Genomic DNA, 27,964 nt, shown 5'->3' with positions numbered 1-27,964 from the left:
TGTTCTCAGCCTTGGTTTTGTGATGGTTCTTGTCACATTCCTTTAGAACCAATGCAGGTAACTACAAGACTACATGGGTATTTTTAAGACAATGTCTTTTATTAGTGGTGTATTTTCGAACAATCTCCCCCAATATATGCGGTGCCTGATACGCACTTTATTGTCTCAGGGATACCTCCCACGCTCATGCCTCAGAGGACCACGAGCCTAACACACCTCCCCACCGTCCCCTCTGCCCCTCCTCTCGCGACACAACCCCCAAACCTCGCGATGCTTAGCGCCGCGGCCCCGCCAGCCCCGCACTTCTCGCGAGATCTCCCCATCCCGTCACCCCCTCTCCCCCTCCCGGTTCCCCCCCCCACACCCTTCCCGCGGCCTGGCCGTGCCCCGCGGGGTGGTGCCGGGCCCCAAGATGGCCGCCGCGGCCCCGGGCCCTCCTGGGCGTCCCTCCGGGCGTCCCGCCGGGCTCCGGAGCGCTCCGCCGGGCCCGTCCTGCCCGGGGCGAAGCGGGCGGTGTCGTCCCCGCGGCCGCCCCCGGGGAGCGTGAGGCGCGGCCCCGCGGCCGGGATGTGCGAGGCGACCGCAGGTGAGGGCTGGCGGCCGGGGCGTCCCGGGGCCGGGGGTCGCTGAGGGTGGGGGGGGGTGTCGGGGGTGACGGGGGAGGCTCTGAGAGACGGTTATTTTTGAGACAAACGGCCTTGTCCTGGACTTATTGTTTATTATTTTTCCTTTGGATAAGGGGTAGTGTGTGTTTAAGTGAACCCGAAGCTCCCTGCTTCGTCATCTTTTTGGAAGACAACGTTTATATTAGCCTCCAATGTTTAGCAATTTTTAGGACTTTTAGGAAAAGTCGTGGCTTTGCTTCGTAGTGTGTTGAGTGTGCTCTGAAGGTAGGTTGTCAGAGTGTAAAAACTTCGCGCTTTACATTAAGTGGTTCAACCTCAGTATTTACAGAGGATTCGCAGTGATTTTGCTTGTTTTCTACAATAATAGTTGTTAAAGTGGGCTCGTGAGTGACAGTAGGCCGTTACGCTTTGCATTTTCTCATAAGTGGTGATGGGATAGATATAGGCAAGCATCTTAAATGTTCTCTTTTTCCACGGATGGCAAGTGTGCTGCATCCATACTTGGAAGCCATACTGGTTAATTTTTGTCATCTGTAAAGGTTTTACCCTACATAAATGATTGTTTTCTGGTTCCAAAAAAAGAAGGTAGTGAATCAGGCTAGTTGAAGTAGCAGTTCTTGCTTCAGCTTGTACAGCATTATTTTCTGGAATCTTGTAGCGGTGGTATTCTTAATACCATTATTTTGCCATTTTTCCCGTTTTTCTTCTTGCTTAGGTCTGGAGTTTTGTATTTCTGAAGTTACTGTCCAATACTCTCTATTCTGCTTTGCACCTGGAACTCTAATTCTGTCAAGTCAGAAGTGACTCGTAAAACTGAAGTAAATAACTTAGCAACTAAGGCACTGTCATCTTATCATAGCTTTAACCTGAGTGTCTTCAAATGCTACATGTCACAGATATTACTGAAAAAGAAAGTAAAATCGGAAATACTCATGTATTTTAAATTCTATTTTGCATATTTAGTACTGAGCTGGGTATCACTAGTTTCATATTTCGGTCTTGCTTCTCAGTTTTGAGAAATTGCCCAAAGATTCAAATGCTAAGGGGAGAAAGTCATATGCTCTCTCCCTCTTTTTTTTTTTTTTCATGGATTTAGGCATGTGTGTAAGACAGTACAAATACCTTAAAGTTTAAGAGATTGTATGTGATTTGTTGAATGTGCTGTCTGTACATCAGCCTTTGCCTCAGAAAGATATACTTGAGCTTCAAATTTCGGGGAGGATCTTCGGGCATGACTGAAGGTATGTAGAGCCTTATGTACAGGGCACAGGGTGTGGGGTGGAACTTCTCATCCCAAGCAAGGATGATGCAGGGGCAGCATGAGAGATCTGCAGAATCATGAATCTAATGGAGTGATCCCAGTTTATGATCTCAATAGTGTAAGAACTAGTGGGCCACGGGTTTAGGATGCAAGTCTCTCTCAGGTGAGAGAGACCAGACCTGTGAACCTCCTAGTCAGAAGACACCAAATGCAAGAAATTTGCATGCGTTGAAAGGAGAATTAAGCTACTTGGACGAGAGGTCCACTGTGGTTTACTAAACAGACGCCTGGCCCAAGAAATCTCCATAGTTCAGAAAAAAATCTTTAAGGCTAAAGAATGTTCCAAGAGAGGCATTCTGTACACTTGTGATTTTTTTATTGTGACCTGAAAGTCAATTTTTGGCCACTGCTAGTTACAGAATAGAAGGCTACGTGGATGTTTCTGTTTTCTTTTACTATATGCAGTTTAATTAATTGAATGAAGTATACTTATTACTAACTAATAAGGTGTAGAGAATAATCTTGTGAGTATACACTTCAGGAGCTCAGGGACTGGTGAGAACAACCTGTCTCCTCCATCAGCTTTTTGCACTGAGACATAAAAGTGGGGGAAGGTGGAGTTTCTTGCCTTCAGCACTTCCTCTTTTCTATTCCTTACTTTTGAAAATTAACTTGGTTGTATTTCTGTTTCTTTCATTTACTCAGCACTCAGATCACTTTTTTTTTTCCTCTACATTTGCAAAGAATTGGAGTGTGGAAGGGTGTATGTATTGCCACTGATAGCGGATATGAAGTACAAATTGTTGCAGGATTCTGTCTTGCTCCTTGGCAAAAAACCTCACTGCCTGCTTCTGCTAATGACTTTCCCAGATGCAACAAACTTATTCCAACAAATAAATAAGAAACAAAAGTTCTGAAATGAATTGTATTTGTCACTTAGTTTTTGGAAAGCTGAGCAGGGCAAGGCTAGAAGTTGTTTCCACAAACTCGGAGGCCTGCTTCCTCAGTTCAGATTTGAAAACCTTTTCATGCAATCATTAATTTACTAGGACTTTCTCTTTTGACTATAAAAAGTGAATGCCCTATTTTTTCTAATGAAGATATTTTGTTGGATGTTTCCTTGTCAACATGATGTGGATTCTTTCAACTGATACACTGCTGTTTTTAGCTTTTTCTGTTAGCAGCATATATATATACCATTTTTAAATTGTCTTTGTATATGAAATGTATGAGATAGCTGTAAATAAAGCAGATCAATCTTCTCTGTTGTTAGTATTTGATATGCTGTATGAAGGCTGTACGATTTTACAGAGACCATACAGAGGAACAGATTTTAACAGTTTAAGACCTGACATAAGGAATTTGGTATAAGGAATTTGGTAAATAATTAGCTGTTTCAGTGACCAACATAGGCATATGCTAAGATACTATATGTTCTTACAATACACTTAGTGTTGTTTCTAAACATGTTTGGTTTTTTAACCTAATGCTAGACTTTGTAAGGAGAAAGGTGATGTTTTCATACATGATTATATTTGTAAAACAACTTACTGAAGGTGCAATGCTAGATTCAGGTGGATAATGCTAGATTCAGGTGGATAAGAAATGTATGTAAGATCCTTTTAACCAGATTACATGGACTGTTAATTGGATGCTAAATCTGCAGGTATCGGCCTTTTAGTGTTTGTGTGGGCTGAGTGAAGCCATCACAGAACAATGTAATCTATCAGAGTTTGGCTTTTACAAAGGATATTTTTCATATAGATTTTCAGGCATTTATAAAACAGCAATGCTTCAGCAAACTATAATATACCTAGCTCAGGGTTTTGTTCTAAGCACTAAGCGGTTTCTAAACACTAATTCTAGTGCTGCCATCAATAAAATCTTACATCTTAAGTTATATGCATTTTTCAAACAAATTTGTATCTAATATTTAGATTAGTATGACAAATGCAATACTTTGTGCTTTTGGCTAGTTTTTCATTATGTTTTTGTTCTGCTTTTTTTTCCCTCCATAGGTAGGTGGCACGTTGGAGATAAATGCCTTGCACCTGGTACTGAAAATGGGAAACTTCGTGAAGGAACAATATCATCTATTGAAAAGGACAAGAATGGAAAATCATTTGCTACTGTATCATTCCTGGAGTCTGAAGAAAAGAAAATACTAGTATCTAAACTCTGTAGAGTTGAAGCTGGTAGAGGTCCCTGGAAAAGCATGATATTTGATGATGGTGATCTGGAAAAGCCTTTTTTTCCTTACCGAAATCTTCTGTCTTCAGCAGTGGCTTTTAAGTTATCTGACAATGGCGACTCTATCCCATATACAATTAACAGATACCTACGTGATTATCAAAGGGAAGGAGCCCAGTTTCTGTATGGACACTATGCTAATAAAAGGGGATGTATTCTTGGAGATGATATGGGCCTTGGAAAGACAATACAGGTATTTATTTTATTCTTTGTGACTACATTGAGACAAAAGGTGTTTGTTTTTTTTTTTGCAGCGTGTTATCTATGAGAGGTAAATCATTTTTTTTATTTTTAAATTGACTTATTTAAGAAAAGCCACCTCAGTGGAGTTTAACCTTCCTTTCTTGGTGTGAAATTGGAGGAGGCAGGATGTGACCATTCAGAACAGTACTTAGAGGCAGAAACCTTTGCTAATTTAAATCAGCCCCTAACAGGCCACAGAACTGGCATGTGACCACTTTTAGTGTAAGGCTGGGTAATTACAGTAGTTAAAATGTTAGTATTTGTTTCATGTTGAATGTATTTTAAGGCTTGATACCTGCACATAATGAAAGTAATTTGCACAGGCAAATGCTAAAAGTACATACACCTTTTAACTGACTGTAGGTCTTAAAATGTCTTTTTCCCTTTTTTCCTGGAAATGAATAATTTGCACTGGGAACTGGAAGAAGCAGCCATGTTTACTCCCCTATCTGGGAAAAAGTGCTTAGATGTTCCATGTTACTTTTATCACTCTGTTGGAAGTACAACTTTTGTTGATTAAAGGACAAAGTATAGCTGGATTTTTCCCTTATGCTGTGAATAGTGATTCAAATTATTCATTTTTTTTTTAATTACGGTGGTTTTGTTTGAAACAATTCTCTTTAATCTGTCTGGTTTTAATTTAGCACACTGAATGCAGTAGTGACTAGTCTTTATCCCTCTCTCATTGCTCTCCTTCCACATGTGAAATGCCAGCTCATTCCCTTGCTGGCAAGTGCTGTCTGTTGCGCTTCCATTTAGGAGAATGTCAGCTGATGCTTCAGTGTGCAGAAGCTTGTTCTGTAGCGAAGCGTTTAGAGAAATGAGTAAACTAAATTGGCAAAACCTGTCTGGATAGGGCATTTAGAGGTGTATCATGGATGAGCAGAGGTGCTACTGATCTGTTAATGCAGTTATTAAAACTAAACTGGATCCATTTACTTTGTGCTTCACCTAGTCTTGGCCCCATCCCTTGTCAATGGCAGCCTAAGAACTAAGTAGTTATGCAAGAATTGCAAATATCTGATTTAATATTGTTGAAGCATCCACATAAGACAGTAGTAAAACAGAAAAAAAATAAAGTTGAGTTATCTTGCTTCTATCTCTTGTATTTCTTGAGTGTCATAGCTGATACTGTGATGACCAGGTCATACTGAGCATACAGCGACTGTGTTCCTTTGTAGAATTTGGATGTGATGTTATGCCTTCTAATCACAGTGTCAAGTTTACATAAGGAAGTAATACGTAAGATATTCTTCAAAAAATCTACCTTATTAAAACACAGTATCTATGTTCTTCTAATGGAGTGTGGGAAAGCAGTTTGATAAGAAGTAAGTTGATAAGTAAGATAAGAATTAAAAGATGAGTTCACTTGTTCAGTACAGATTACGATGTATGAAAGAATAAATACTACTTAGACTTGATCGAGTACCAGATAACTTACTTAGTGTTACAGAAAGTTTTGCTTTTGTTTATCAATTGTCTGAGTCTTACCATTTCTAAATTATAGGATAATATCTGAGCTAGACTTTTCTGTAAGATTTTTGCATTGCAGTGTTCTTTCTACTTCCGTTTTTTGCTTAAATTGGCTTGAGCGCATGGCTCTCTCTTTTCAAGTTGAAGTGGAAACAAGTGCAATAATGTTTTTAATATGACTGCAGTAACTTAAAGTTTTCTATCAAAGCCTTTAGATTGCTTCCTGCATTATCTGAAAGAGCCAAAGGTTTCTCGGCAGAGTTGCTCTTTTATAGCCTTTGCTATCGTTACAAATGTGTGATGCATAATTCTTCTGAAACTGGAGGATCTGGAAGGCACGTGCAGATTTTGTTTGGTAGAATTTTATTCTTATTCTTGATAGGATTTAAAAAGATAGTAAAGTCAAACAACATGTGCAAGCTTGCCTCTTAGGCTCAGGATATATGAAATATTATGCATTCAATTACTTTTTCCATATATCTTTTTCCCATCTAGTCCTATATATGATGGGTTTCCCTGTGTTCTTCTCATCTAACTCTATTCTTTTCAGATATTTTTCAACCAACTATTGTGCTCTTGGCTGGCTGTTCCCCCCCATCACTGGAGAGAGAAAGCTTTGGCTATTTTTTTTTCTTTTTTGAAATCAACAGCTGACAGCTTTACCTCTGCCTTGCTACGAGCAGCTGTGAAGCAGCTGCAAAAGTCCTGGCTGTTCTGAGTAAAGGGAGCCTGGTGAACTTTGAAAAGAAGGGCACCTCTCTGATGATGCATTGGTTCTTGCTGCTGCTTAGCTGCATGGATGTCATTTGTCCCAAGTGGGTGTTACAGATTTAAATGTTCTGGCCAGATACCAGAAACCTCTTCCTTTTGCAGAAGTGGGGTTGGAGTACGGTTAGCAAGCATCTTTTCCTTCTCTCCTCATCCAACACTCATGTGCCCTTCATGTTCAGGAAGACTGCAAGATGTGCCTTATCCCTTCCTGTCTTCTTTATCATTTCTTCTGTAATTTTGAGGCATTTCTACTCAAAAGATTAAAGAGCAAAACAGAGCAATTAATAAATTTATAAATGCCCTTGTAAATTCAGGATTCTCCAAAGGGAGTAGTTTCCATTTTAAAAACTGAGATTGATTTAAAATAAAATAAATATATAAATATTATAGTATATATAAAAATACTAAATCCCATGCAGGATTTTGTCTGAAATGTTTATTTTCAGAAGAACTTGTTCATTTTCTGTTTGTATTTTTTTTTACGTAATTGCTGAGAATTGTTTTCTTTCTCAAGGTCATTTCGTTTCTGGCTGCAGTGTTGCACAAGAAGGGAACACGTGAAGATATTGAAAATAATATGCCAGAATTTTTACGGAGGACAATGAAAAAAGAATCAAAGTATAGTCCTAAGAAGGTACATCTTTTAAGGATAAACTTTTAAGGATTTTGATAAAAGGCAATAGTTGTTTTTTGTTGTTGTTGTTTATTTGCTTTAGGAGTTCTCGTATGTTCATTTTCAGTGTTTAGTTAATTTGGTATGTTAGGGGTTCGTGGCCTTTCTGGATGTGTCAGGGAAGCCTTCAGTTTTCCAGATTGTCACAGCACATTGTCTAACAGTTACCTAGTCTGTTAATGCTCTCAGTATGTAGTAGTGCAAAACATTTGGAAGTATCTGGCTGAGATTTGTGGCTAAAGTACTTTAAAAAGTCTGTGTCGGTAAGCAGAACATAATAGTTTTGTGTGATTGTGTTCCTAAACTACAACAAATGTTGTATGTATATGAGTGAATATGTTAATAGTATTTAAATATTTAAGACTAATGCATGTATTTGGAAAAGTTATTGCTAATATTCTTGAGACCCTGCCTGTTGTCTTGAATGACTATTGTAATGTCATAAATAAGGTTGATTGATCATCTACGTAATCAAATACTGTTACAGCAAATAGGGATATATGTAACTATTCTGTGTGAATGAGAGAAATAGGACGTTTGTAATCTTACGCGTCAGAGGACCCATGCAATTTCTGTTGTTCAGCGCTTATGCTATTGGAATGATTGGAATATTTGACTAGCAGAACGACCTGTATGACAATAGCTTTGTGAACAATGGTTATGGGTTCATTGAGAAATTCAGGCAAGCAGGAAGAGGTAAAGGGATAGCATGTAATGTGAGATAACAGGGGTGCTTCTGACTGGCTACAGGACAGGAAGAATTCTACTCCAGAGGCAATTAAGTATTGGAACAGGTCACAGAGACAGGTCCATCCCTTGAGTGTTTTCAAGACCTGAGTGGGAAAAGCTGTAAATGACCTTGTCTGGATTCAGTGTTGCCTCTGCTTTGACCAGAAAGTTGGATTAGAAACTTCATGAGGTCCCTTCCCATCTCACTGATGTTATTTTTCTGTGATAACGAATTATACAGATTGTCTTTAATTTTTATTTTTTTTATGCTTTCTGTTTTAGTCATGTATTGACCAGAATTATGGATTGGAGGAAGCTGCTTAACTTCTTCATTCTTCTGTTTTTAGCATCTGTTAAACATTAAATGGTATATGGATACAGATGCTATAACAAAGCAGTGTGATAGTATATCATGTCTTACTGCAGTTGATTGAGTATAATTTGAATAAATACCAGTACTACTTTGGCTATTTTTTGTAGCATTACAGTGATTTTTTTCCTGTAGTATTTACACAACCAGTAAACTTATTACTTTTTAATTTATATTGACTTCAGATATTTTCTATACTGTTCCTTGAAGTGACAGAATTAAACAGTTCAAACTACAAAGTAGTAAAATAAATCTCAAGATTTTGACATTCCTTATTAAGAAAGTTCTGTGTTGAAGATTTTCAGTAATACTATAACGGCTATTTGTTTTCAGCCTTTCCTCATAGTGGCCCCTCTTTCAGTGCTGTACAACTGGAAGGATGAGTTAGACACGTGGGGGTACTTCAAAGTCTCCATCTTACATGGCAGTAAAAAGGATGATGACTTGAGCCGCATCAAGCAGGGGAAATGTGAAGTTGCCCTTACAACGTACGAGACACTTCGCTTGTATTTAGATGAACTTAACAGGTAATGATTTTAATGCATTTTTCTACACGTGCAGCTTTAAATGTGTGTTTTATTCTGTGTTACTCCTTGAAAGTACATATTTTTTCTGTGTGATGTATTTACTGTTAAATCCAGTGACTCATTGCATGGAAGAAGTGAATCCCATTTAAATGTCTTCAGAGAGTTTACCCTGTACTATCTTTGTAATAGGATGCTTGGGAGAAGTGTTTGAATAGTTTTCATAAAACTAGTCTTTGCTGTTCAACCCATTCACAAAGTGTTCTCTAACAACTGCAGGAATTGCCTTCCTGAAACAGGGGTAGATAAAGATACGCAGAAGATATTTCTATGTTTCAATACAGTTTAAGGAAAAAGAGTTGTGGAATTTTTTTAGCAAATGTTCACAAGGAGTTTTCCTTCTTATTTGTATTTTTCACCTGCTTGATGAAATGTCTGAGTCCTAAAAACTTAGATATACGAGAGGGGGTATATGGGTGTCCAGTTTTAAATACACAATCGACTTAGCTGAATCAAAGTCTTTACGAGATTAGATCATATTAGAAGTCCTACTTTAATTGCCTCATGGCTGCCAGTGTTTTAAAATGAGGAGTTTTGCCTTTCCCTTTGTTATCTTTGGGAGTACTTTGCTTTTCACCTGATCCTAGTGGTCCTCTTTCCCTGTTTCATCTTGGAAGTAGCGTACAAGCTGCATGAACAGCTCTCTGTTAGTAGTAGCAGCCTGCCCTTAGCAGCTAGTGTGGTTTGTCAGTGGCTTTGCAGACCTTCTCGTGCCAGGTGATGGGAAAGGCGCAGGGCCCCAGTGTCCTGCTGTTCTGGACAGCCATCACCAAAACAATCTATCTCCAGATCTGTCTGTGTGCAGGGCTGAAAAAGAAGCGCAGATAGGAGAAGACTAAAGGAGTTATGCTAGCAGTACCCTCTCTTCTTCCTCTTGTCTTTCTGAGGAATTCTTCACACGTGGAGATTGAATAGCCAATGGCCAGGAAGTAGGTGCATGTGCACAGCCCATGTCAGCACAGCAGTTCCCACGTGTGAATAAATACATTGCTTTAGTGTATGGATTTACCAAACCATTTCTGCAGAGCATGTGAGTAGATGGGCTTGATATTCTTTTGACACTGAGAGGTGTCATGCTTAGCTAGAATGATGGATTGGCCTCAGACTGGTTTTAAGTAATTATTACTAAGGAAGGCTTGACAAGATTTTGTTCTCAAATGCTCTAGTTGGCTTCCAGGCTTTTGTAATAAATAGGTCAGCTGTGAAAGCTCTTCATAGCTAATTTCATATCCTCGAAGTTAGCCAAGCTTTAGATTGGGTATGTAGAAGTTCTGTAAAGAGAAAGAAAGAATACATAGACTCTGTTCTTCATGTAAATTATTAGCAGACTTTAGGAATGTAAGAAACTTGGATATGAGTATTTAGTGGGCATCAAAAATGTTACAAGATAATTTCCACAGTAGTCACGTAAAATGCGTTAAGACCTGCTCAGGAAAAAGGTTTTATATAAATGTGTCTGCTTCATCTTTTTGCTGCTTCAAATAACAAAGAATTTGTTTGAAATATTCATTCATATATGTAAAGCAATCTTATAAAATTATTAAATTTCTTCCTAGGGACTTGATGATTTGAAATTTATATCACAGTATACAGTTCATTTTGCCTCCAAATTTTATACTTGAACTGGTTGCAAACTATCATTCAGTCCCTGCTTCTGCAGTTATATGCCCCTTGGTCTCAAAATCTTGAAATTCTAAGACACCTCTGCCATGTTGGTTTTATATAGATATTGAAGAAGTTGTGTGATGCTTTCACTTAGGAAACTGCAGTTAGAAATGCTTTGAGTGTATTTCTAGTTACAGTGGATAGTTTTTTGGGGAGGAAGAAATGAGGCATACCTATGTTAATCATGGTTCAGACGTTCACAGTAAGAGATTTATTCAGTTTTTATAAATCTTCTTAATGAGTGGAATTAGTGCTGGTAAGATGTGCTGATTGATAGTGCTGGCGAGATGTGCTGTAGTCGACTGCTCCGGAGATGGAAAGCTTTCTTCACAGAAAACGTTGATAGAGTTGACATTAGTTCATCTGTTTGTCGAAGTATTTTAGCTGTTATACTTAACTATGGCAATTGAATTTAGTAAACAAATAGAATATGAGGAAACTGCTTTGTATAACACAGTGTAAAATACAAAAAAAAATACATATTTTTAGGCTATAATTATCAGGGGTATGTGTGTGATTGATGTCAATTTTTATGTGTATGTGGACTGATGGGATACGTAGTTTCAGTTAAGACAGTATTTCTTCTGCTCTTCTGTAGTGTAGAGTGGTCTGCTGTCATAGTGGATGAAGCGCATAGAATCAAGAATCCAAAAGCTCAAATAACTCAAACCATGAAGTCCTTAAAATGCAGTGTTCGCATAGGCCTTACTGGAACCATTCTTCAAAACAATATGAAGGAACTTTGGTGTGTTATGGACTGGTAAATATCTTTTTTTTTTTTATGGTAAAACACCTGTATATCTTAATTATGCAGTGGGATTGGGATAGAGCTGGATTTGGACTCGTCTCTGACAAGACAAGAAAATACAGCATATTTGTGAGAATGTAAATATTTTTCCATATATGAATTTGAAGTAAACTCTTGTTAGAACCGCTTGTAATATGTATTTTGCATGAATTTAATAGATTTGGAGTTCCTCTTAACCTTCCTTAGTTTAGTGGGTGATGAGGCACTGGCACAGGTTGCCCAGAGAGGTTGTGGATGCTCCATCCCTGGAGGTATTCAAGGTCAGCTTAGATGAGGCCCTGAGCAACCTGATCTAGTGGGTGGCATCCCTGCCTATGGCAAGAAGGTTGGAACTAGATGATCTTTGAGGTCCCTTCCAAGTCATTCTATGATTCATTCTATTCTATGATTCCTTCTTTGAGGAATTTGGGAAGCATTTAGTGTTTTTTTTTCCCCTTCATTTATCTTTCTTTTCTAAGGACACTATTTTTTTTGCTCTTGTCCCTTCCACACACTAGGTTGAGAAAGATTACACAGCTTTGAATGACATCATGCGTTTGTTTTGTCCAATATGTGCAGGTCAATCTGACATACTTGGAAGTTGGAAGTAATAATATTTTGCTGCTTTTCAAAATGAACAAGTGCAAATTTTACAATGCAGCGGTCTTGTCCAAGGAAACTTCTGAGGGAGAGGTGGAAATCCTAAATATAAATCCAAACATAGAAGCTTTACTGGGGATACTTTACAAAGGAAGAACAAAGGAAACGTTCTTCAAGTTTAAGGAAATCCAGGCTGAAGTGAAATGTCAGGAAAGAAATTCTTTAGTGCTAAGCTTAGTGTTGCATCTGGTCCATTAAAACTATGCTGATGTTGTTGATGGGTTGTTCCGATATATAGTGCTGCCAGTGATTACTAAACTCATGTTCCTGTTGGGTTTCTTGAAATTTTATTCAGTAAATTGTAGTATCTGTGTAGTCTGTTTTTAATAAAAACAGTAAAAATTGAAAATGTGACAGTCTAGCTTCCTATTTAAGCTCTTAAACAGGAGCAGCCTTGGAGTTTGGAGTTTCTGTATGCTTGTGACTTGGTCTGCTGAGCTGTAGATTTCTGGAGACAGCATGCCTTTTCCTAAGGGGAACGTCTTTAAAATTTGAGGATCACAATAAGTAAACGAAAAAAATTGAATGTCTGGAAGTAGTGTATATTGCTATTTATATACACCACTTTTATTCATTTCCTTAATGGTAGCTAATTTAACATCTCTTGCTGTTAGCCAAAAACAATTTATGGTATGCTTTTTTAATCAGTGGAAAGGGGTAGGCAGTCTTGGTGTAAAGAAAATGCTGCTATTCCTTCAAGACCAACCCCCTGCCCCACTCTTTTTTTCCCTACTTTTTTCCTCTTTTTTTTTTTTTTTAACAGGGCTGTACCAGGACTTTTGGGTAGTAGAATGCATTTCAAGAAGAAATTTTCTGATCCAGTGGAGCATGGTCAGAGGCACACTGCAACTAAAAGAGAGCTAGCAACAGGTCGTAAGGCCATGGCGAAGCTAGCAAGAAAAATGTCTGGCTGGTTTCTGAGACGTACTAAAGCGCTTATCAGTGATCAATTGCCAAAAAAGGAAGACAGAGTAAGAGTGCCTGTACATTTCAAATACAATGCTAATGAATATCTCTCTTCTTTACTATTGTTCCCTCTTTTGTCATGCCTCTAATAGTTCATGGTTTTCTTTTGGAGTTATGAATTTAAGAAGAATCCAGAGCCTTGAAAAAAATGCACATGCAGTAGTGTGCTTTGTTCACATAATTACTATGATTGCATGTTGAAATGGAGTTAATCAAGCATGAAAATGCTCAGCTAGACTTCTGACTAGTGATTTACACATCTATTTTATGTGCACTTCTGTGCTTACCTTTGCAAACCCAATGCAATGTGTGTAAATCTCTTGAAATTTTATGTAGGACTTCTGAATTTGCTACTTGATACATTGTATGTAGAACAGCTTGCTTTTAATCTTTTTTAACTCTCATTGTCAATCATTAAGTAGAAGAAAAAATCCCAAACTAAATGATTAATAGGTCTGTAATCCTGTTCATCTAGTGCTATTGCAAACATCATATAAACAATAATAATACTTTATAGCTGAGAGTTCTAATTAATTCTTATTAGATATATTTCCTTCTAAGTAGATGAATGCATTAATTTGAAAATATTTTTGTTTTCAAAATTTGGTATTTATTCTTCATCCTTAGATTATAATAATGTTGTCTAAACTGTCTTCTAAAGGAAAGATTAACACAAATGTCAGTCAGTTGCCTTTCTAAATCTAGCAGGTTTTATTCTTTTCATTCTCTTGTTAATGTGAGTATATGTTCAAGTTACTGCTGTATTATTATAGCTCAGCATGTTGCTGTTGCTTTGTGGGTGGCCTGGGTTAAGGAATGATCTTGGGATTTCTGTCTCCTGCTGGTTAAGACTAAAGATGTCATGGAGATGCCACCCATGGTCTCTGAGAGGACGGATAAGAATTTTGGCCATAGCACTGTGTAGATCCTTGCCTTCTCAGTGCTTATTCTGTTTGTGCTGCCTGTGGTGTTGCCCTACAAACAGCTAGTGCCTAAGAAGAGGAAAGGGCAAATTAAGCAACTGGCAAAGCACAGGGGAATCCTTAATTATGATTACACATTTCTCTCTCTCACTCTTCCCTCCTCTTATCCTTCCACAAAAGCCTTACTGAAAGGTTTATAGAAACCTAACTGCAAGTTATTATAGCTTGACATTAATATTCTTTGTAGAATTTTGGGAGAGGATAAAACAATTTTATGTACATTTTGAATACTGTTTCATACTACTTTTGTGTCAAAATGCAGATTTTTTTTTTCATTTGGGGTAGAATAAATTCCTGTAACTATTTGAGCAAATATATTACTCTTTTCTACTTTACTTGCAGTGTTCTGTGCTTTATGTCTTTTGATGCAATGCTCTTTGCTGTTATTGTTTGCTGCATGTAATTGTATTTTTGGGGTTTTCTCTTTGGCAGATGGTGTACTGTTCCCTGACAGAATTCCAGAAAGCAATATACCAGGCTGTGCTGGAGACAGAGGATGTAAGCTTAGTATTAAGAGCAGGAGAGCCCTGTAACTGCAACAGTGGCCGTAAAAGGAAGCACTGTTGTTACAAAGTAAGAATTTGCACTGTCTGAATTTTAGAACATCAGACTTTCAGATTTGAGCAGTAGATGAATTTTCTCAATAGGTTCCCTGCTGAAGGCGAGCAGATTGAAGTGGCTGTGTGGCTGTCAGTTTGGGAAATCCGACTAGAAACACTGGAGATTTCATCATGGTAAAGTTAGGGCTTTGCTAACTGCCTTAATAAGCAGTTAGCTGCTCTGCAGGTAGTCATTATTAATACAGTAAATTTGGGATGTGTTGTATTAAGTACGTCTGTGATACAGTTGACATTGGAAAGAGTAATACATTGGGATGTTCAATGTGTGTCAAGTATGCTGCTACCATGGACCTTAACTGGTCAGTGCAGAAGATGCAAATTAGAGGCAACCTGGACCCAGCAGATTGTCTGGGCTTTGACTGTGTCATGACTACAGTTAGGTCATGTCTTTCTTTGCCACTATACGTGTGCTTTGATTTATCTTACTGAAGGGAAAACTGTGACAACAGCCATCTTACAATGCAAGCAGAATGTTGTTCACTAGGAACAGCTCTGCAGGTTCCTTCCTTCTTCTTTAATGTTGATTAATCCAGCTTTGTGTTTGTTTTCTCTGTATCTCTTAGTAGACTCAGGTTAAGGAAGTATTTTAAACACCTAGAAGTATATATCTCACACTTGCTTTTCCCTCTTTTACTTCTGGCCTATTTAGGTTCTTGTGTATTGGGTTTTTGTTTTTTGTTTGTTTCCCATCCTAGTAATGTAGTTTATTTAGTCTTCTGCATCTTTATTTAAAAACAATGTCAGCCCGTTGAAGTATGCCATGAATACTGCCATTAGCTCTTTGCAAGCTCTTGTTTATTGTGATGTTTTATAGGAAAAAGTAAAATGCAGTAGAATGTGATTGACAGAGGGCATTAGACGGGTCTGGGGATACTTGAGAGGTCTTACAGACTGTCTTATTCCAAAGTTAACAATGAAATTTAGTAACCTGAGCAGGGAAAGGAAAACTAGTATTGGTCAAAACAGCCAACCATAATCAGAAAAATACCTGCTGCTGTTGCTGCTGCATTGTAGAACGTTTCAAGTTGTTTGAATTATGTTACGTGAGTTGTTTGTGAAACCTTATAAATTTTTGCAGTAAAATTAGCAGTTGTAGGGTAAGAAGTAATTCAGACAACTCTTTGATTTACATTTACATCAGTTGTAAGGTTACTGTTGTTTTGCCTACCATGGAATTCTTGGTTATATTGATTTCTGCAGATATCATGCTATCTGAAGTATTTAGCAAAGAATGAACATAGTTGTTTTTTCTTTTTGAGACGATGTTTTCTACTAAAAGGACCACGAAGCTAGGAAGAAAAACATGCTGCATTTTTCTTAGAAATACAGCATGCAGCAGTTTGGAATTAATTTTAGTGCTATGCGGAATTGCTAACGCATTGAGCCTTGTTAGAATGGTATTTTAGCTTTTCTTATTTTCAGGAGTATTTGTTTGCATCAATCGTTGTTTCTTGTTTGTTTGTTTCTTGTAGGCCAATGCTTATGGTGAAACAATTAAGTCACTGCGCTTCAGCTACCTGACAATCCTACAGAAAGTTGCAAATCATGCTGCACTGCTGCAGACAGACAACACTAGCAAGCAGCAGGTTAGTTTCAGAAGTTTTAAACAGGTGAACTTGTGGAAAATGGGGTGAAAACTTTTGAATAAAAATTTCTGCTGTCTTCTTTCTCCGTCTTAACTAACTGTAATTCAGATATTTTGCAAAATTCTCTTTCCATTCAGTAACTTAGAAAGCAGCCATTATTTAGTAGATAGAGATGGCACACAATGGAATGTTTATTTAGTTGATGATTATCTGGAAGCAGGGTCTATATTAAAATTGAAGAACTCTTGGAGAAAGAGTCATTTTAGTGATTTCTCATAAATGCAACAGAAACAGCATTATTAGAAATGTTTACAAAGTGTTTACTATTATAAGTGTTTACTTATCTTTGTGCAAATAACACATTCTAATCGCTTATTTATGTTTTTCTCTAGAATTTTATTTTCAGAGATGAGCTTCTGTAAATAATATGAGAAATGTTTTGGCAGACCAAGGGGAGAACAGTATCAGTTTCTCTTGTTACTAATGGCAAGTAACCACAAAAGGCAGAGGTTTTTAAAAAATACTTCTGGTGCACCTTAATATCCCAAAACGATCAAAGGTATCAGGGACGTTATCACTTCCTCTCAGAAACCACTAAGGAAAGGAAATGAGAAAGTCCTAGCAAATTTTGGCAAGTTTGTTCTATCAAAAAAGTTTTGGTTTTTAGGAAGTGTTACTGTTAGTGCCCAGGGCCATATATAGTTAATACGCACGTGGTTTTTTTGTGTTGTATTTGTAGTTTTTGCTGTAAAAACATTTCATAGTGATTCTTAGTTGACAGATGAGATATTTTCTGGTCCTCTGGAAAAAGAGACGTAACACGTGTGATCTATCCAGATTTTAGCAGTAGAGTTTTATTTGGCTTTTGAGCAGTTCAATTGCAATTCCCATATTGTTTTCTTTTATATCAATGGGACTGTAGAAATGCAATTACAGTAACAGAGACAGGAGAAGTTCTGGTACACAACTATCGGGTCATACAAACACCAAGTGAAGAGCTCTTTTAGACTGTGTCCTGTTGCAGTCTCTGCCCCAGAGAAGAAATCTTCACCATCTCTTACTCTAGCAACTGGATTGCTTCCTTTCACATTAGGATCTTCTCTCTTTTTTAAATGAAGCAAACCAAAACACACAGGAGATGAGTGATTCAATACTTCTATACCAAACTGAATAAAAATACATAACTCTTTCTGGTAGAGTTGCTTCAGCAGACTGTTTCAGCCTCTTTGACTCCTTTCATGGCTTACTGTTAGCTAGTGCAGCTGTGACTTTTAATGCCTATTCAAACTTCTTGCTTTTCTTTCAGGAAGCACATATCAAACGGGTGTGCAGCGAGGTCTTTTCCAGTTTTCCAGATTTCGTGCAGTTAAGCAAAGATGCAGCCTTTGAAACAATTTCTGATCCAAAGTACAGTGGAAAAATGAAGGTAAACCTACTCTTTAGAGGAAAAATAAGTATTGGTAATAATAGATCTGTCATAGTGTATGGGTGTAAGAAAATGTACACTTAATGTTTTTTATCTTACTTATTCTGTTTATGGTGGTGGTGCCACTGCAGAGATCACTTGTCTTGGATCAGGGTTGCATCATACAAAGACTGGAAAAGAGTAATTTGCGATGCTAAGACTGATATCTTAAAATACTTGCTTCGCATATTTGGTGACGGGCACTGAAATGACTCTGACACTCAAGAATGAGAATCTGGGGTTATGACAGGTGGTTCTATGAAACCAGGAACTTGGTGCCAGTCAGGAATACTTAGGAGAGAGAAATAGAGCAAAAGTAAATTATTGTGAATTGAATGACTTGTGCCTCCTTTAGTATTTTGGCTATCCCTTCTCTCAAAAAAAGTGTATTAGACCTTGAAAAGGTTCAGAGGAGAGTTGCAAAAGTGGTCAGTGCTAATGGGTGGAAGGAACCAAGTGGGCTGGGACTCTCCAACCTGGAAAAAATTTCAAATGATAGAGTTCTACACAATCATGAGTGGTATGGAGTTAGTGAAGATGTACTAAGCACTTACTGTCTTTTCTAATCCTTGGGGCATCAAATGAAGCTCATAGGAGCCAGCCTAAAGGTGATCAATATAAACATCTTAAGTATAAACCTGTAAAACTCCTCATTTCAGGAACTGTGAGTTTTCCTGGTTGGTTATAGAGAGCAACAGGATGAATAACTGAAAAAGATGTTTAATGTAGTTAATTAAAAAGAAAACTATACCTTGTTTAGGAGTATTTCTGAGATGACGGTAACTGGAGAATAAGCCATTCAGAGTGAGGTATGCTGTATATTTGCTTTCTCTGTAAACCAGGATGTTTATAACTGCTGGCTGGGGCTGGAGGGAGGCAGAAGCAAGGTCACATTTTTTTAGCAGTGATGATTACTATCCCTATATTAATTTGTTGTTATGCAAGCAACATCTTTTTCTGTTATTGCATACATGAGAGAGGCCTGTATCTGACAGGCAATATAAAGTTAATTATCTCGTGAAAGTTAACTTTATTGTTAGCTTGATACTGTTGAGATGTCAGGCTGAATGTTTACTTTGAGATCTAGGAGGTCCACTTGGTTAGAAAAATTGTTCTCTATGCCATCAGTACAGAAGTGAAGATTTGATTTACTTTTTTGGATAGATCACCCCCAACATAAGTATGAAATGAGGAAAAACAATGATTAAACATAGTGGGTATGGCGATTTAGTGAGTAGTCTAATGCTGATCTTCACTCTGTCTCGCTAGAGACTTTCCTCCCTACTATATTATGCTTTTTATTTCATTTTTGACCTTTTAGCATGTAATCAGTCCATACAGATCAATCTTCGTATATTTCGAGGTAAACAGACTGTGGGTAAATGCAAAAAAAAAGAAAAGGCACGTTCACAAGGAGGACATTGGTATGGAGAACTTCAATTTTTAAAAAATGCAGTGTATATTAAGTATTTATGGAAAACTAGATTTTTAAAGCTGTCTTTTGCTTTTGAAACATTTATTTTGAAAAGTGTTTTTTCAGTGTTTTTGGTAGATGAGAGGTAAGTGCAATATAAAATGCTGTAGAAAAGTAATAAGTTTTGAAGTGTTTTTCACAGATCGTTTTATTACCCTATGACCTTTAAAAAAAAGTCAGCTTAGACTTTTTGTACTAGTTGTAGACATTGTTTTAGTAGTAGGCAAAAGTGCAAAGCAGTGTGGACCTTTCTTTCCTCCAACATAAGAAACTATAATTATAGAATCATAGAATTATCTGAGTTTGGTGAGACCTACTAAGATTGTCAAGTCCAGTTCCTGGGTCCCCAAAGGATCACCCCCCAAAAAAAATCAGACCATGTGTCTGAGAGCATTGTCCAAATGTTTCTTGAACTCTGGCAGGCTCGGTGCTGTGACCAGTGACCTGGGGAGCCTGTTCGAGTGCCCAACTACCCTCTCAGTGAAGAGCCTGTTTCTATGTCTGTCTTGAATTGTGGCACCCAAAACTGCACACAGTACCTCAAGGTGAGGCCGCACCAGCACAGAGTAGAGCAGGACAATCATGTCCCTGACCAGCTAACAGTGCCATGCCTGATGCACCCCAGGGTATGGTTGGCCCTCCTGCATGCCAGGGCACACTGCTGGCTCATGTTCAGCTTGCTGTCAACCAAAACCCCCAGATCCCTTTCTGTGGGGCTGCTCTCCAGCCTCTCATCCCCCAGCCTGTACGTACACCCAAGGTTGCCCCTTGCCAGGTGCAAGCACTTCCAGCAAACACATCCAGCATTTGCTCTTGTTAAACTTCATATTGGTGATAGCCCAGCTCTCTAATTTGTCCAGATCTCTCTCCAAGGCCTCACACCCTCGACAGAGTCAACAGCTCCACCCAGTTTGATATTGTCTGTAAACTTGCTCAAAAAACCTTCAGGTCCTTAATCCAAATCATTATGAAAACATTGAAGGCACTGGTCCTAAAATGGAGCCCTGGAGAACCCCACTAGTGACCGGTTGTCAGCCTGATGTGACCCTATTTACAAGAACTCTCTGGGCCCAACCCGTGAGCCAATTGTTCACCCATTCTATTATGCTTTTATCTAACTGCATTCTGGTCATTTTGTCCAGAAGGATGTCTGTTTTGTCTCTCAGAGGACAGACAATGTTGAAAGCCAAACTGAAATCCAGAAAGATTACATTGACTGACTTCCTTTGGTCAACTAGCTGAGTGATCTTGTCATAGAAAGAAATGAAGTTTGTTAGACATAACTTCCCCTAGTGAACCCATGTTGGCTCTGACAAACGACTGTGTTGTCCTTTAGGTGTTTTTCAATAACTCCCAGAACAATCTTCTCCATAATTTTACCAGGCACTGAAGTGACACTGACGTAAGATCTTTTGATCTATTATTGCAAGGGGTTCTTGCATGTTTATTTTGTTTTTTACTTTATGAATTATAAAATGGAGACATTTTCAAGTGCTGCATTTATGACAGCCAAGTAGATTTATAGTATGGCTTTGCATTGTTGATGACCTCTGGTTTCATGTTTATGATGCTTCATTTGGAAATCTGTAGCACCTGTTTTGGTGTATTGCAAACTGTATAGGATTTATCTTAGAATTACTATGTGTTACTTCAGGAAATATGTCTGAATATTCTGAAGAATATGATGGTACCTCTGTGCCTGGAAAGAGAAGTTTTATGTTGTGGGCCAAGTAGCCATTTTTGAAAAACAAGGTTTTTTTGAGACCATTGAATTTTACTTCAGAATAATTGTACTGCCAAAAATTGGTCCATGTACCATGGTCCATGGTATCTGGTACTGGGTGTGAACACCCCAGGGATGGTGACTCCACCACCTCCCTGGGCAACCCGTCCCAATGCCTGACTGCTCTTCCTGAGAAGAAATGTCTCCTCATTTCCAACCTGAACCTCCCCTGGCCCAACTTGAGGCCATTCCCTCTAGTCCTATCACTAGTTATCTGCGAGAAGAGGCTCAACCCCAGCTCCCCACACCTTCCTTTCAGGAAGTTGTAGAGAGCAATGAGGTCTTCCCTGAGCCTCCTCTTCTCCAGACTAAACAACCCCAGCTCCCTCAGCCGCTCCTCACAGGACTTGTGTTCCAGGCCCTTCACCAGCTTCATAGCCCTTCTCTGGATACGTTCCAGGGCCTCAATGTCCTTCTTGTAGTGAGGGGCCCAAATACTGCTGCTGATGGTACTGGAGGTTTGTTTTCTGAGACAAGACTGTCTATCTATTCTGATTTTTTTTTTAAAGCAGAAGCTGTTTGCAATTTTTATTTTAGATTCTCTGAGCAGAGTCATTTTGAGGATATTTCAAGTAGAAGGACCTCTTACTGTCAGAAAGTGCAGAGAGGAGAGTCATCAGATATTAGAGCTTGAAAACTACTTTATGTATTTTTAACATGCTTATTGAGAAATAGAATATTTACTAATTACAGTAAAACATCTTTAATAGCCTTGTGCCACTGTAGTAGCTTTAATTTTCTGTTCTATAGATACATTCTAGAAATTAATTGAAATGCTATCATAACTTTCATCTGGTAGCATAGACATAGTAGGTATTATTTAGTTCTTTTAATTAAAAATTTAATATGTACTTCCCAGAAATTTTGGCACAGGTGATTCGTCTTCTGCAGTTGAGCATATTTGCACAGGAAAAGTTTGTGGCACTTACTTTAAATTCATTCCAGAGAGGAAGGGAAAAAGGCATGGATTCTTCAATGAAGCGCAAAACAGTTACAACTGATAGCAAAGTAATTGTAGCTGTTTTGCAGAGGTGAATTTCATGCCTAGATATTTAAGCTGAAATAGTTGAATATGTGAGAATGGAAGTAAAAGGGGTGTGCTGCCTTGTTTGGAAACCACTATTTTTCCATCATGAAGTAAAAAAAAAAAAAAAAAAAAAAAGTGGGAACTACAGACCATAAGGACAAATTACACTTTTACTTCTGAAAAGCAAAGATTGCAAATTGCAGTTTCTCCCTCTATACAAAAGCATCAGGAACTGTTTGGAAAAAGAAGTACGGTAAATGAAAGGAGAAGTAGTTTTAAAGCCTGCAGTAATCCTCAAGGCTATCTTGTCTGATAATTTCTATAGTTTTGCTAAAATTCTGTCTAAGACTATATGCTTTTGAAGTGCGAAGGGCTATTAAATGTCTGAGCAGTTGAAATGGCACTTTTTTAAAGATACACGTATATATTTCCACAGGCATCCATTTGCGGAGTTTTGGAATACTGTTCTTAATATAAAACCCTTAAATTAATCCTATGTAGTTATTTCTATTTAACGTATTGTCATTATTTTAGTAGGAATATGGAAGTCTGTGGGGAGTACCTTGCAAATAACAGTGACTTCCACTACTGAATATAAACGTAACCCAAATACACATTGTTTTGAAGGCTTAAAAATCCTATAATCTAGTATGGACACATATATGTAAGAATTCTCAGATGCGATAGGCAAAATTTCATCATAGTCAAACAACTCACAATGTGTAGTGATGTAAATTCACATGAACTCTTACAAAAATGCTTTACTTTTGTTTTGGAATGATCAATTATTATTTTTCATGAACAAATATTTGCTTTTTCAAGCTACCAGATTTCAGAATAATACTGTGATGTGCAAGCATAGAATTTATTTCTCTTTGGTGCAAAATCATTCATTACTTTTCAGTGTTCTTTATGATCTAGAATAGCTAAAATCCCAATGGACATGACATTGATCCAATTTATTTAAACAAACTGGGCGGATTTGTTTTTATGTTCTCCCATAGGAAATTATTTGACCTATACTTTACTCTGATAATAACAGAAGTACAGTAACCAAGTTCCTTCTGCTTTAAAAGCATGTCACTGTATTCTTTTTTTTTTTAATTTAGCTAAACAGAATGTATTTAACTCTTGCTAAATTACCTGATGCAATTTTTTTTCCCCAATAAAATAAATCCAGTTTTATGTTTGTATTTTTGCCTGGTTTAACTGTAAAACATCTTGTTCTACGTTGTTTTCACTTGTAACTTGCTGGCTAATATATACAAATGGGTTTATAAATGGTGTAGAATGGCTGTTTTATATTTTAGATATTGTCCAGAACTGTAAAATTAATATAAACACTCCTCATTATTTGCTTGTCAAAGATTTGTTAGGCTTTTAGTGAAATTAGAGTCAATTAAAAGTTTAAGTATTTATCACTGGGAGAAGAAAACAAAACACAAGTTTTTAAATATTTATTGCCCAGTGGGAGAAAACTACAGACATGGTGTAGAAAATTCCTCTTTCCCCTTTGTGTATTGCTTCTACGCAGTACTCTGGAGCTGCCACTGCCAGATGTGGACATGCTTCTTTTGAAAATAACAGTATCACTATTATACACACGGCTCTAGATTATTTGCTTCCCCACCAGAAGAACATTGTGTGTGGGCGGATTATTGGCATTTCAAGGTCTGTGCATAGTCTGGGAAGCTGGATCCTACTGTAAACAGAGCAACAGACAAGAGTGGGAGCGGGGAGGGGCATATGTCTCACTGCTTATTTTAAGAAGACAAGTTCCAAGAAGTTCTGAACTCAGATGTAGTACAGAAAACTTAAACAGGCCTTCCTGTTTTCAGGGGAATTCTGCACATTTGTTAAAAGCAAGAATTCGCAACCTGACCTAGCGTGCATGGAGATAAGTAACGTTTTGTTGCAGCCTATGCACTGATACAAATAGCTTCTGAATTTACCTGTTAATGGTATGATTACTTTGGAGATCACTGGAAAATGAATACATTCAGTATCCCTGTTACCTTTGAAATCTTTGTTATGTTAGCTTAAAAAAAATATTTTGTTATGCCTCTGTTTGGCTTTGCAAACAATTAGTATAGCATGTTTAAAGTCTGAAAACACAAGTAAGTGCGTGTGAGATGACCTGTAGATGAAATCTCTTCACTTGTGTTCTGTGGTTCATTTGTAGGTTCTTCAGCAGCTTTTAAATCACTTTAGAAAAAACAAGGACAAAGTTCTTCTTTTCTCCTTTTCCACAAAGGTGAGCTCCTTATGATTTTTATCGATTAACCACAGCAGTAAGTTCTGATGTGTAAAGTAGTAAGGACATAAACAGCAGTCAACCACCTGTTTTTTCTCTCTCTGCTGTGCTAAATGATGATAGAGAAGGGCAGCAGACAGTACTCCAGAAGCATGTTGAAATCTTATGTTATCTCATGATAAAAATGATGATTGCAAAATAGATGTAAGACTCTGTTTACTTCCTTACAGCTTTTTAGATTTGTTTTAGTACTTGAGGTATGTTTGGCTCATACTGAATTCAGTTGGTGCATCTTGAGTTAGAGCAGCATCACTGCAAAATATGACTGAAGTATCATACAACTGTTGTGTTAGCACTGCAAAGTATTTAAATTTCCTCTTTTGCTGGCTTTTGACCATCAGCAGTACTCAAATTTCAGCTTTGAGACTGAAACACCAAACCAGTTGTTTTAAGCTTAAGGCTGTTTAATTGGAGCTAGAGTGGTATTTGCACTTTGCTTTTAGAGACTTGCTCTATAATTTTCTTGTCAGGAAATAGTGAGTTTCTTGAAGTGGTGCAATATATAACATTGGTTTCTTTAAACATTTGTAATGATAGCACTAAAAAAGGCATTATAATACTGTGAATGACAGTTCAGAGTCTTAAATATTTTATCACTTTGTGGCTGTAAGGAAGATTGCAGGTTAACATTTAGGTGTTTATGCTGTGGTTCAGTGCTCAGGACCAGTCTGCTGGTTACTGCAATTTCTGTTACTCCATGCCTCTAAACTCTGACTGCATACCAGCCTGTTTCTCTGTGTTGGCTCTGGTGCTCATTTACCATACCTAAAGTCACATTTACTTGCTAAGATGGTAGGAAACTGTTTTAAGTTGCATATCAGCTTATTGAGGTGAACTGACTCAACATCATGTAGAGGTGGGATGGGCAGACAGGGTTGGAGTACGAGACCCTAGCAGGCCAATATTAATCACCTTAGAGTGCTGTAGAATCACAGCTATAGAAGTTCAAGGGCTTTGATATCAAAATGGGGAGGATTTGCTCCAATTTTTGGTTCTTTGCCTATAAGAAATATTCAAGAAAGATGGCAGTAGTGATTACATGTAATTGAAAAGATACCAATGAGTATTTGATTTTTTTTCTTCCCCTCTCTTCCCGTTCCCCCCCCCCCCCCTCCCCAGTTGCTAGATGTGCTGGAGCAGTACTGTATGGCGTCTGGGCTAGATTACCGAAGACTTGATGGAAATACAAAATCAGAAGATAGGATGAGAATTGTAAGAGAGTTCAACAAAACTCAAGAAATTAACATATGCCTTGTATCTACAATGTAAGAGAATTTAACTTCTTGTGGTTTTGTTTCACTCAGATGTTCTACTGTGTAAAAAATAGATTGTTCTAGATTTTGCTGTATGATCTTGTGAGGGATAACTTTTTGGAGAGAGCGAAGTATGTTTGTTGGCAAACATGGACTAACTGCTGTGGACTCAGGCTTTATAAAATTTCTAGAGGCTTCTGCCCTCCCCATCTCTTCTGTTTTTGAGGGCTTCTAAGATCTGAAGAAAGGAGATCCTCTGAATTACAGTTTCAAATTTCCAGTTCCTGTAGGAGTGAGGAAACAGTTATTGACACAATATCATTATTTACCAAAAGCTTTCTATGTATTGTAGGCGGACTCCATTTCTTGGACATGAGTAATAGAACTAGCAAGTGGGTATAAACACATGCAGTGCTTTCACACTGAAGGCTAGCTAAACACTACAATACTCTCATTCCCCCTCCTCAGAACAGCAAGGGGGAAAAATTTGCTGAGAAAAGGCTCATGGGTTGAGATAAAGACAGTTTAATTAATTAAAGGACTAATAATAGTAGGGGAAAAAAAAGTAGTAAAGGTTGCACACATGCAAAAGGAGAAAATTATTCTCTAGTTCCCATCAGCAAGCAAAGTTTGGCCATGCCTTGGGAAGCAAGGCCTCAATATGCATAACAGTTGCACAAGAAGGCACTTGCTTATATAATGAAAGCCTCCCTGTTCTCTTTCCCCCTTCCCACCTTTTATTGCTGAGCGTGACGTCATACGGTATGGAATATCCCTTTCGTTGGTTTAGGTCAGCTGCCCTGGTGATGTCCCCTCCTCACTTTTTGCCCACCCCCAGCCTGCTGGCTCTGGGGGGGGTTAGAGGAAGTCCTGATGCTGTGCCAGCATTGCTCAGCAGTAGAAACAACACTGGTGTGATACCAGTGCTGTTCTAGCTACTCGTGCAGAGCACAGCACTGTATGGGCTGCTGCAGGGAAGGTTAACTCCCCATCCCAGCCAGAATATTTTTGTGTGTGTGTGTGTGTGTCTTTGTTTGTTTTTTCGTTTGTTTTTTTGTTTGTTTGTTTTGGACATAGAATACTTTGTTCAACTAAAATCAATGAAAATATGGTGAGGATTATTTGATTCTTTTATTTTTCTGGTTACCTCTGTGTTTCATCTTACTTGAAATTTCTTACCAGGCAAGGATATAAAAGGAACAAAGAGGAACTTAAATTTCCCTGCCCAGAGAGAAAACAAGTGAAACTCCATGAAACGTGCAAACGTGCTTTTGTCTGTACAGTTACTTTGGCCCTTTGCTAAAAGCATACGTGTTGGAGTTAAATAGAAGGGTCCATACTAACTCTGTTTAATTAGAAGTCAGATATCATCTTAAAAAACATTGCAAACACGTGTCAGAACTGTCTTTGGATACCTTCTGGTGCATGTGTGGGGGCTTCTGAGGAGATTTGTGGTGCTGGTCATGTGCCTTTGCTTGTAACTGCAGATTTTGGCCATCAGTTTCCCTAAGACCTTCAGGAGTCCCTGCTCTTTGTCCCTAAAGACAGTAGGGTGTTACTGTATCCGTATCATAAGAAGACTCACTGGTCTGTGCTTATAAGTAGTGTAGTTTTGTAGCTATAACCTTTTCAGTCCTCTTCTATTAATTTACACAGAAACAATTCTGAAGGTTAGGTGAATAGAGGTGGACCTTCTCTTCTCTTATTGAGCTTGTGAATACCGAGGTAGGTGAGCTATGTATGCCTACTAGTGGTGATTGAGAGTCACATCTGGATAATACTGGTTTTCGCGTTTCTCAACTTAGTGAGTAAATGGAAGGAACAATCAAGGATGGAATTGCAGTCAATATAACCTATCTTTACTAAGTTAAACAGGAGGTGCAATTCTTAGTGTAAATCACCACAGAAGACAAAAAGTGATCTTTTTGCTTGATTGATATATAGTACTGGAAGCAGCCTAAGTTCTGTAGTCCTTTGGAAATCAGAAAATTATTTATCTCCGTTCTACCATAAAAGAGATTTTCCTTTTACTCAGATTTTTCAAGCATTAGGGCTTTATATTATTGTCTTATTTCTAACTACATAGTAAGTTGACACAAGTTGACAGAATTGGGTCATGCTCTTCTGTTGATACTGTATTGCAAATTTTTTGGCTGACTGTTCTCTGTAGTCAATTTGTATGTGTTCTGTCCCATTGCTCAAAGAGACAAATGTTGTTTTTCACCAAAAATACTTATGCATTCTTTTGGCTGTAAAAATGTGTTCTGCAAAGGATGAATTCCCAGCATAGTGATTTTGAGTCTGCCATTTTGTTTGACTGACACAATTAACAACTTTAAACGGGAAGTACCAATCAATAAATTAGTGAGTTACAGTGCAGACAGTGGTGGTGACTTCACTG

The 27,964-nt window shown here is 38.0% G+C and overlaps 1 protein-coding gene across 7 annotated transcripts in view; it reads left to right on the top strand.

Annotated features, from left to right (window-relative positions):
* Positions 1-255: 255 nt before the first annotated feature.
* ERCC6L2 (ERCC excision repair 6 like 2) overlaps positions 256-27,964 on the top strand; it is a gene marked incomplete at its 3' end in the record, with an annotated part of 59,302 nt that continues 31,593 nt past the window's right edge. For 5 of the 7 annotated variants that reach the window (XR_014577107.1, XR_014577108.1, XM_083818978.1 and 2 more), the window contains exons 1-11: positions 256-586; positions 3,906-4,330; positions 7,139-7,258; positions 8,730-8,923; positions 11,244-11,405; positions 12,856-13,063; positions 14,474-14,614; positions 16,134-16,247; positions 17,554-17,673; positions 24,179-24,250; positions 25,430-25,575. Coding sequence is in view for 5 of the 7 variants with exons in the window: in XM_083818978.1 (XP_083675104.1) it covers positions 271-586; positions 3,906-4,330; positions 7,139-7,258; positions 8,730-8,923; positions 11,244-11,405; positions 12,856-13,063; positions 14,474-14,614; positions 16,134-16,247; positions 17,554-17,673; positions 24,179-24,250; positions 25,430-25,575 (2,018 nt within the window). Of the gene's footprint in view, positions 587-3,905; positions 4,331-7,138; positions 7,259-8,729; positions 8,924-11,243; positions 11,406-12,855; positions 13,064-14,473; positions 14,615-14,688; positions 14,776-16,133; positions 16,248-16,639; positions 16,734-17,553; positions 17,674-24,178; positions 24,251-25,429; positions 25,576-27,964 lie in introns of those variants that run through there. The other 2 variants (XM_083818979.1, XM_083818980.1) reach the window with 2 other exon arrangements.

The sequence above is a fragment of the Anser anser genome (assembly GCF_964211835.1).
Source record: "Anser anser genome assembly, chromosome: Z".
NCBI lineage: Eukaryota > Metazoa > Chordata > Aves > Anseriformes > Anatidae > Anser > Anser anser.
The sequence above is the reverse complement of the archived record's forward strand: the minus strand, read 5'-3'. Positions and strand labels throughout refer to the sequence as shown.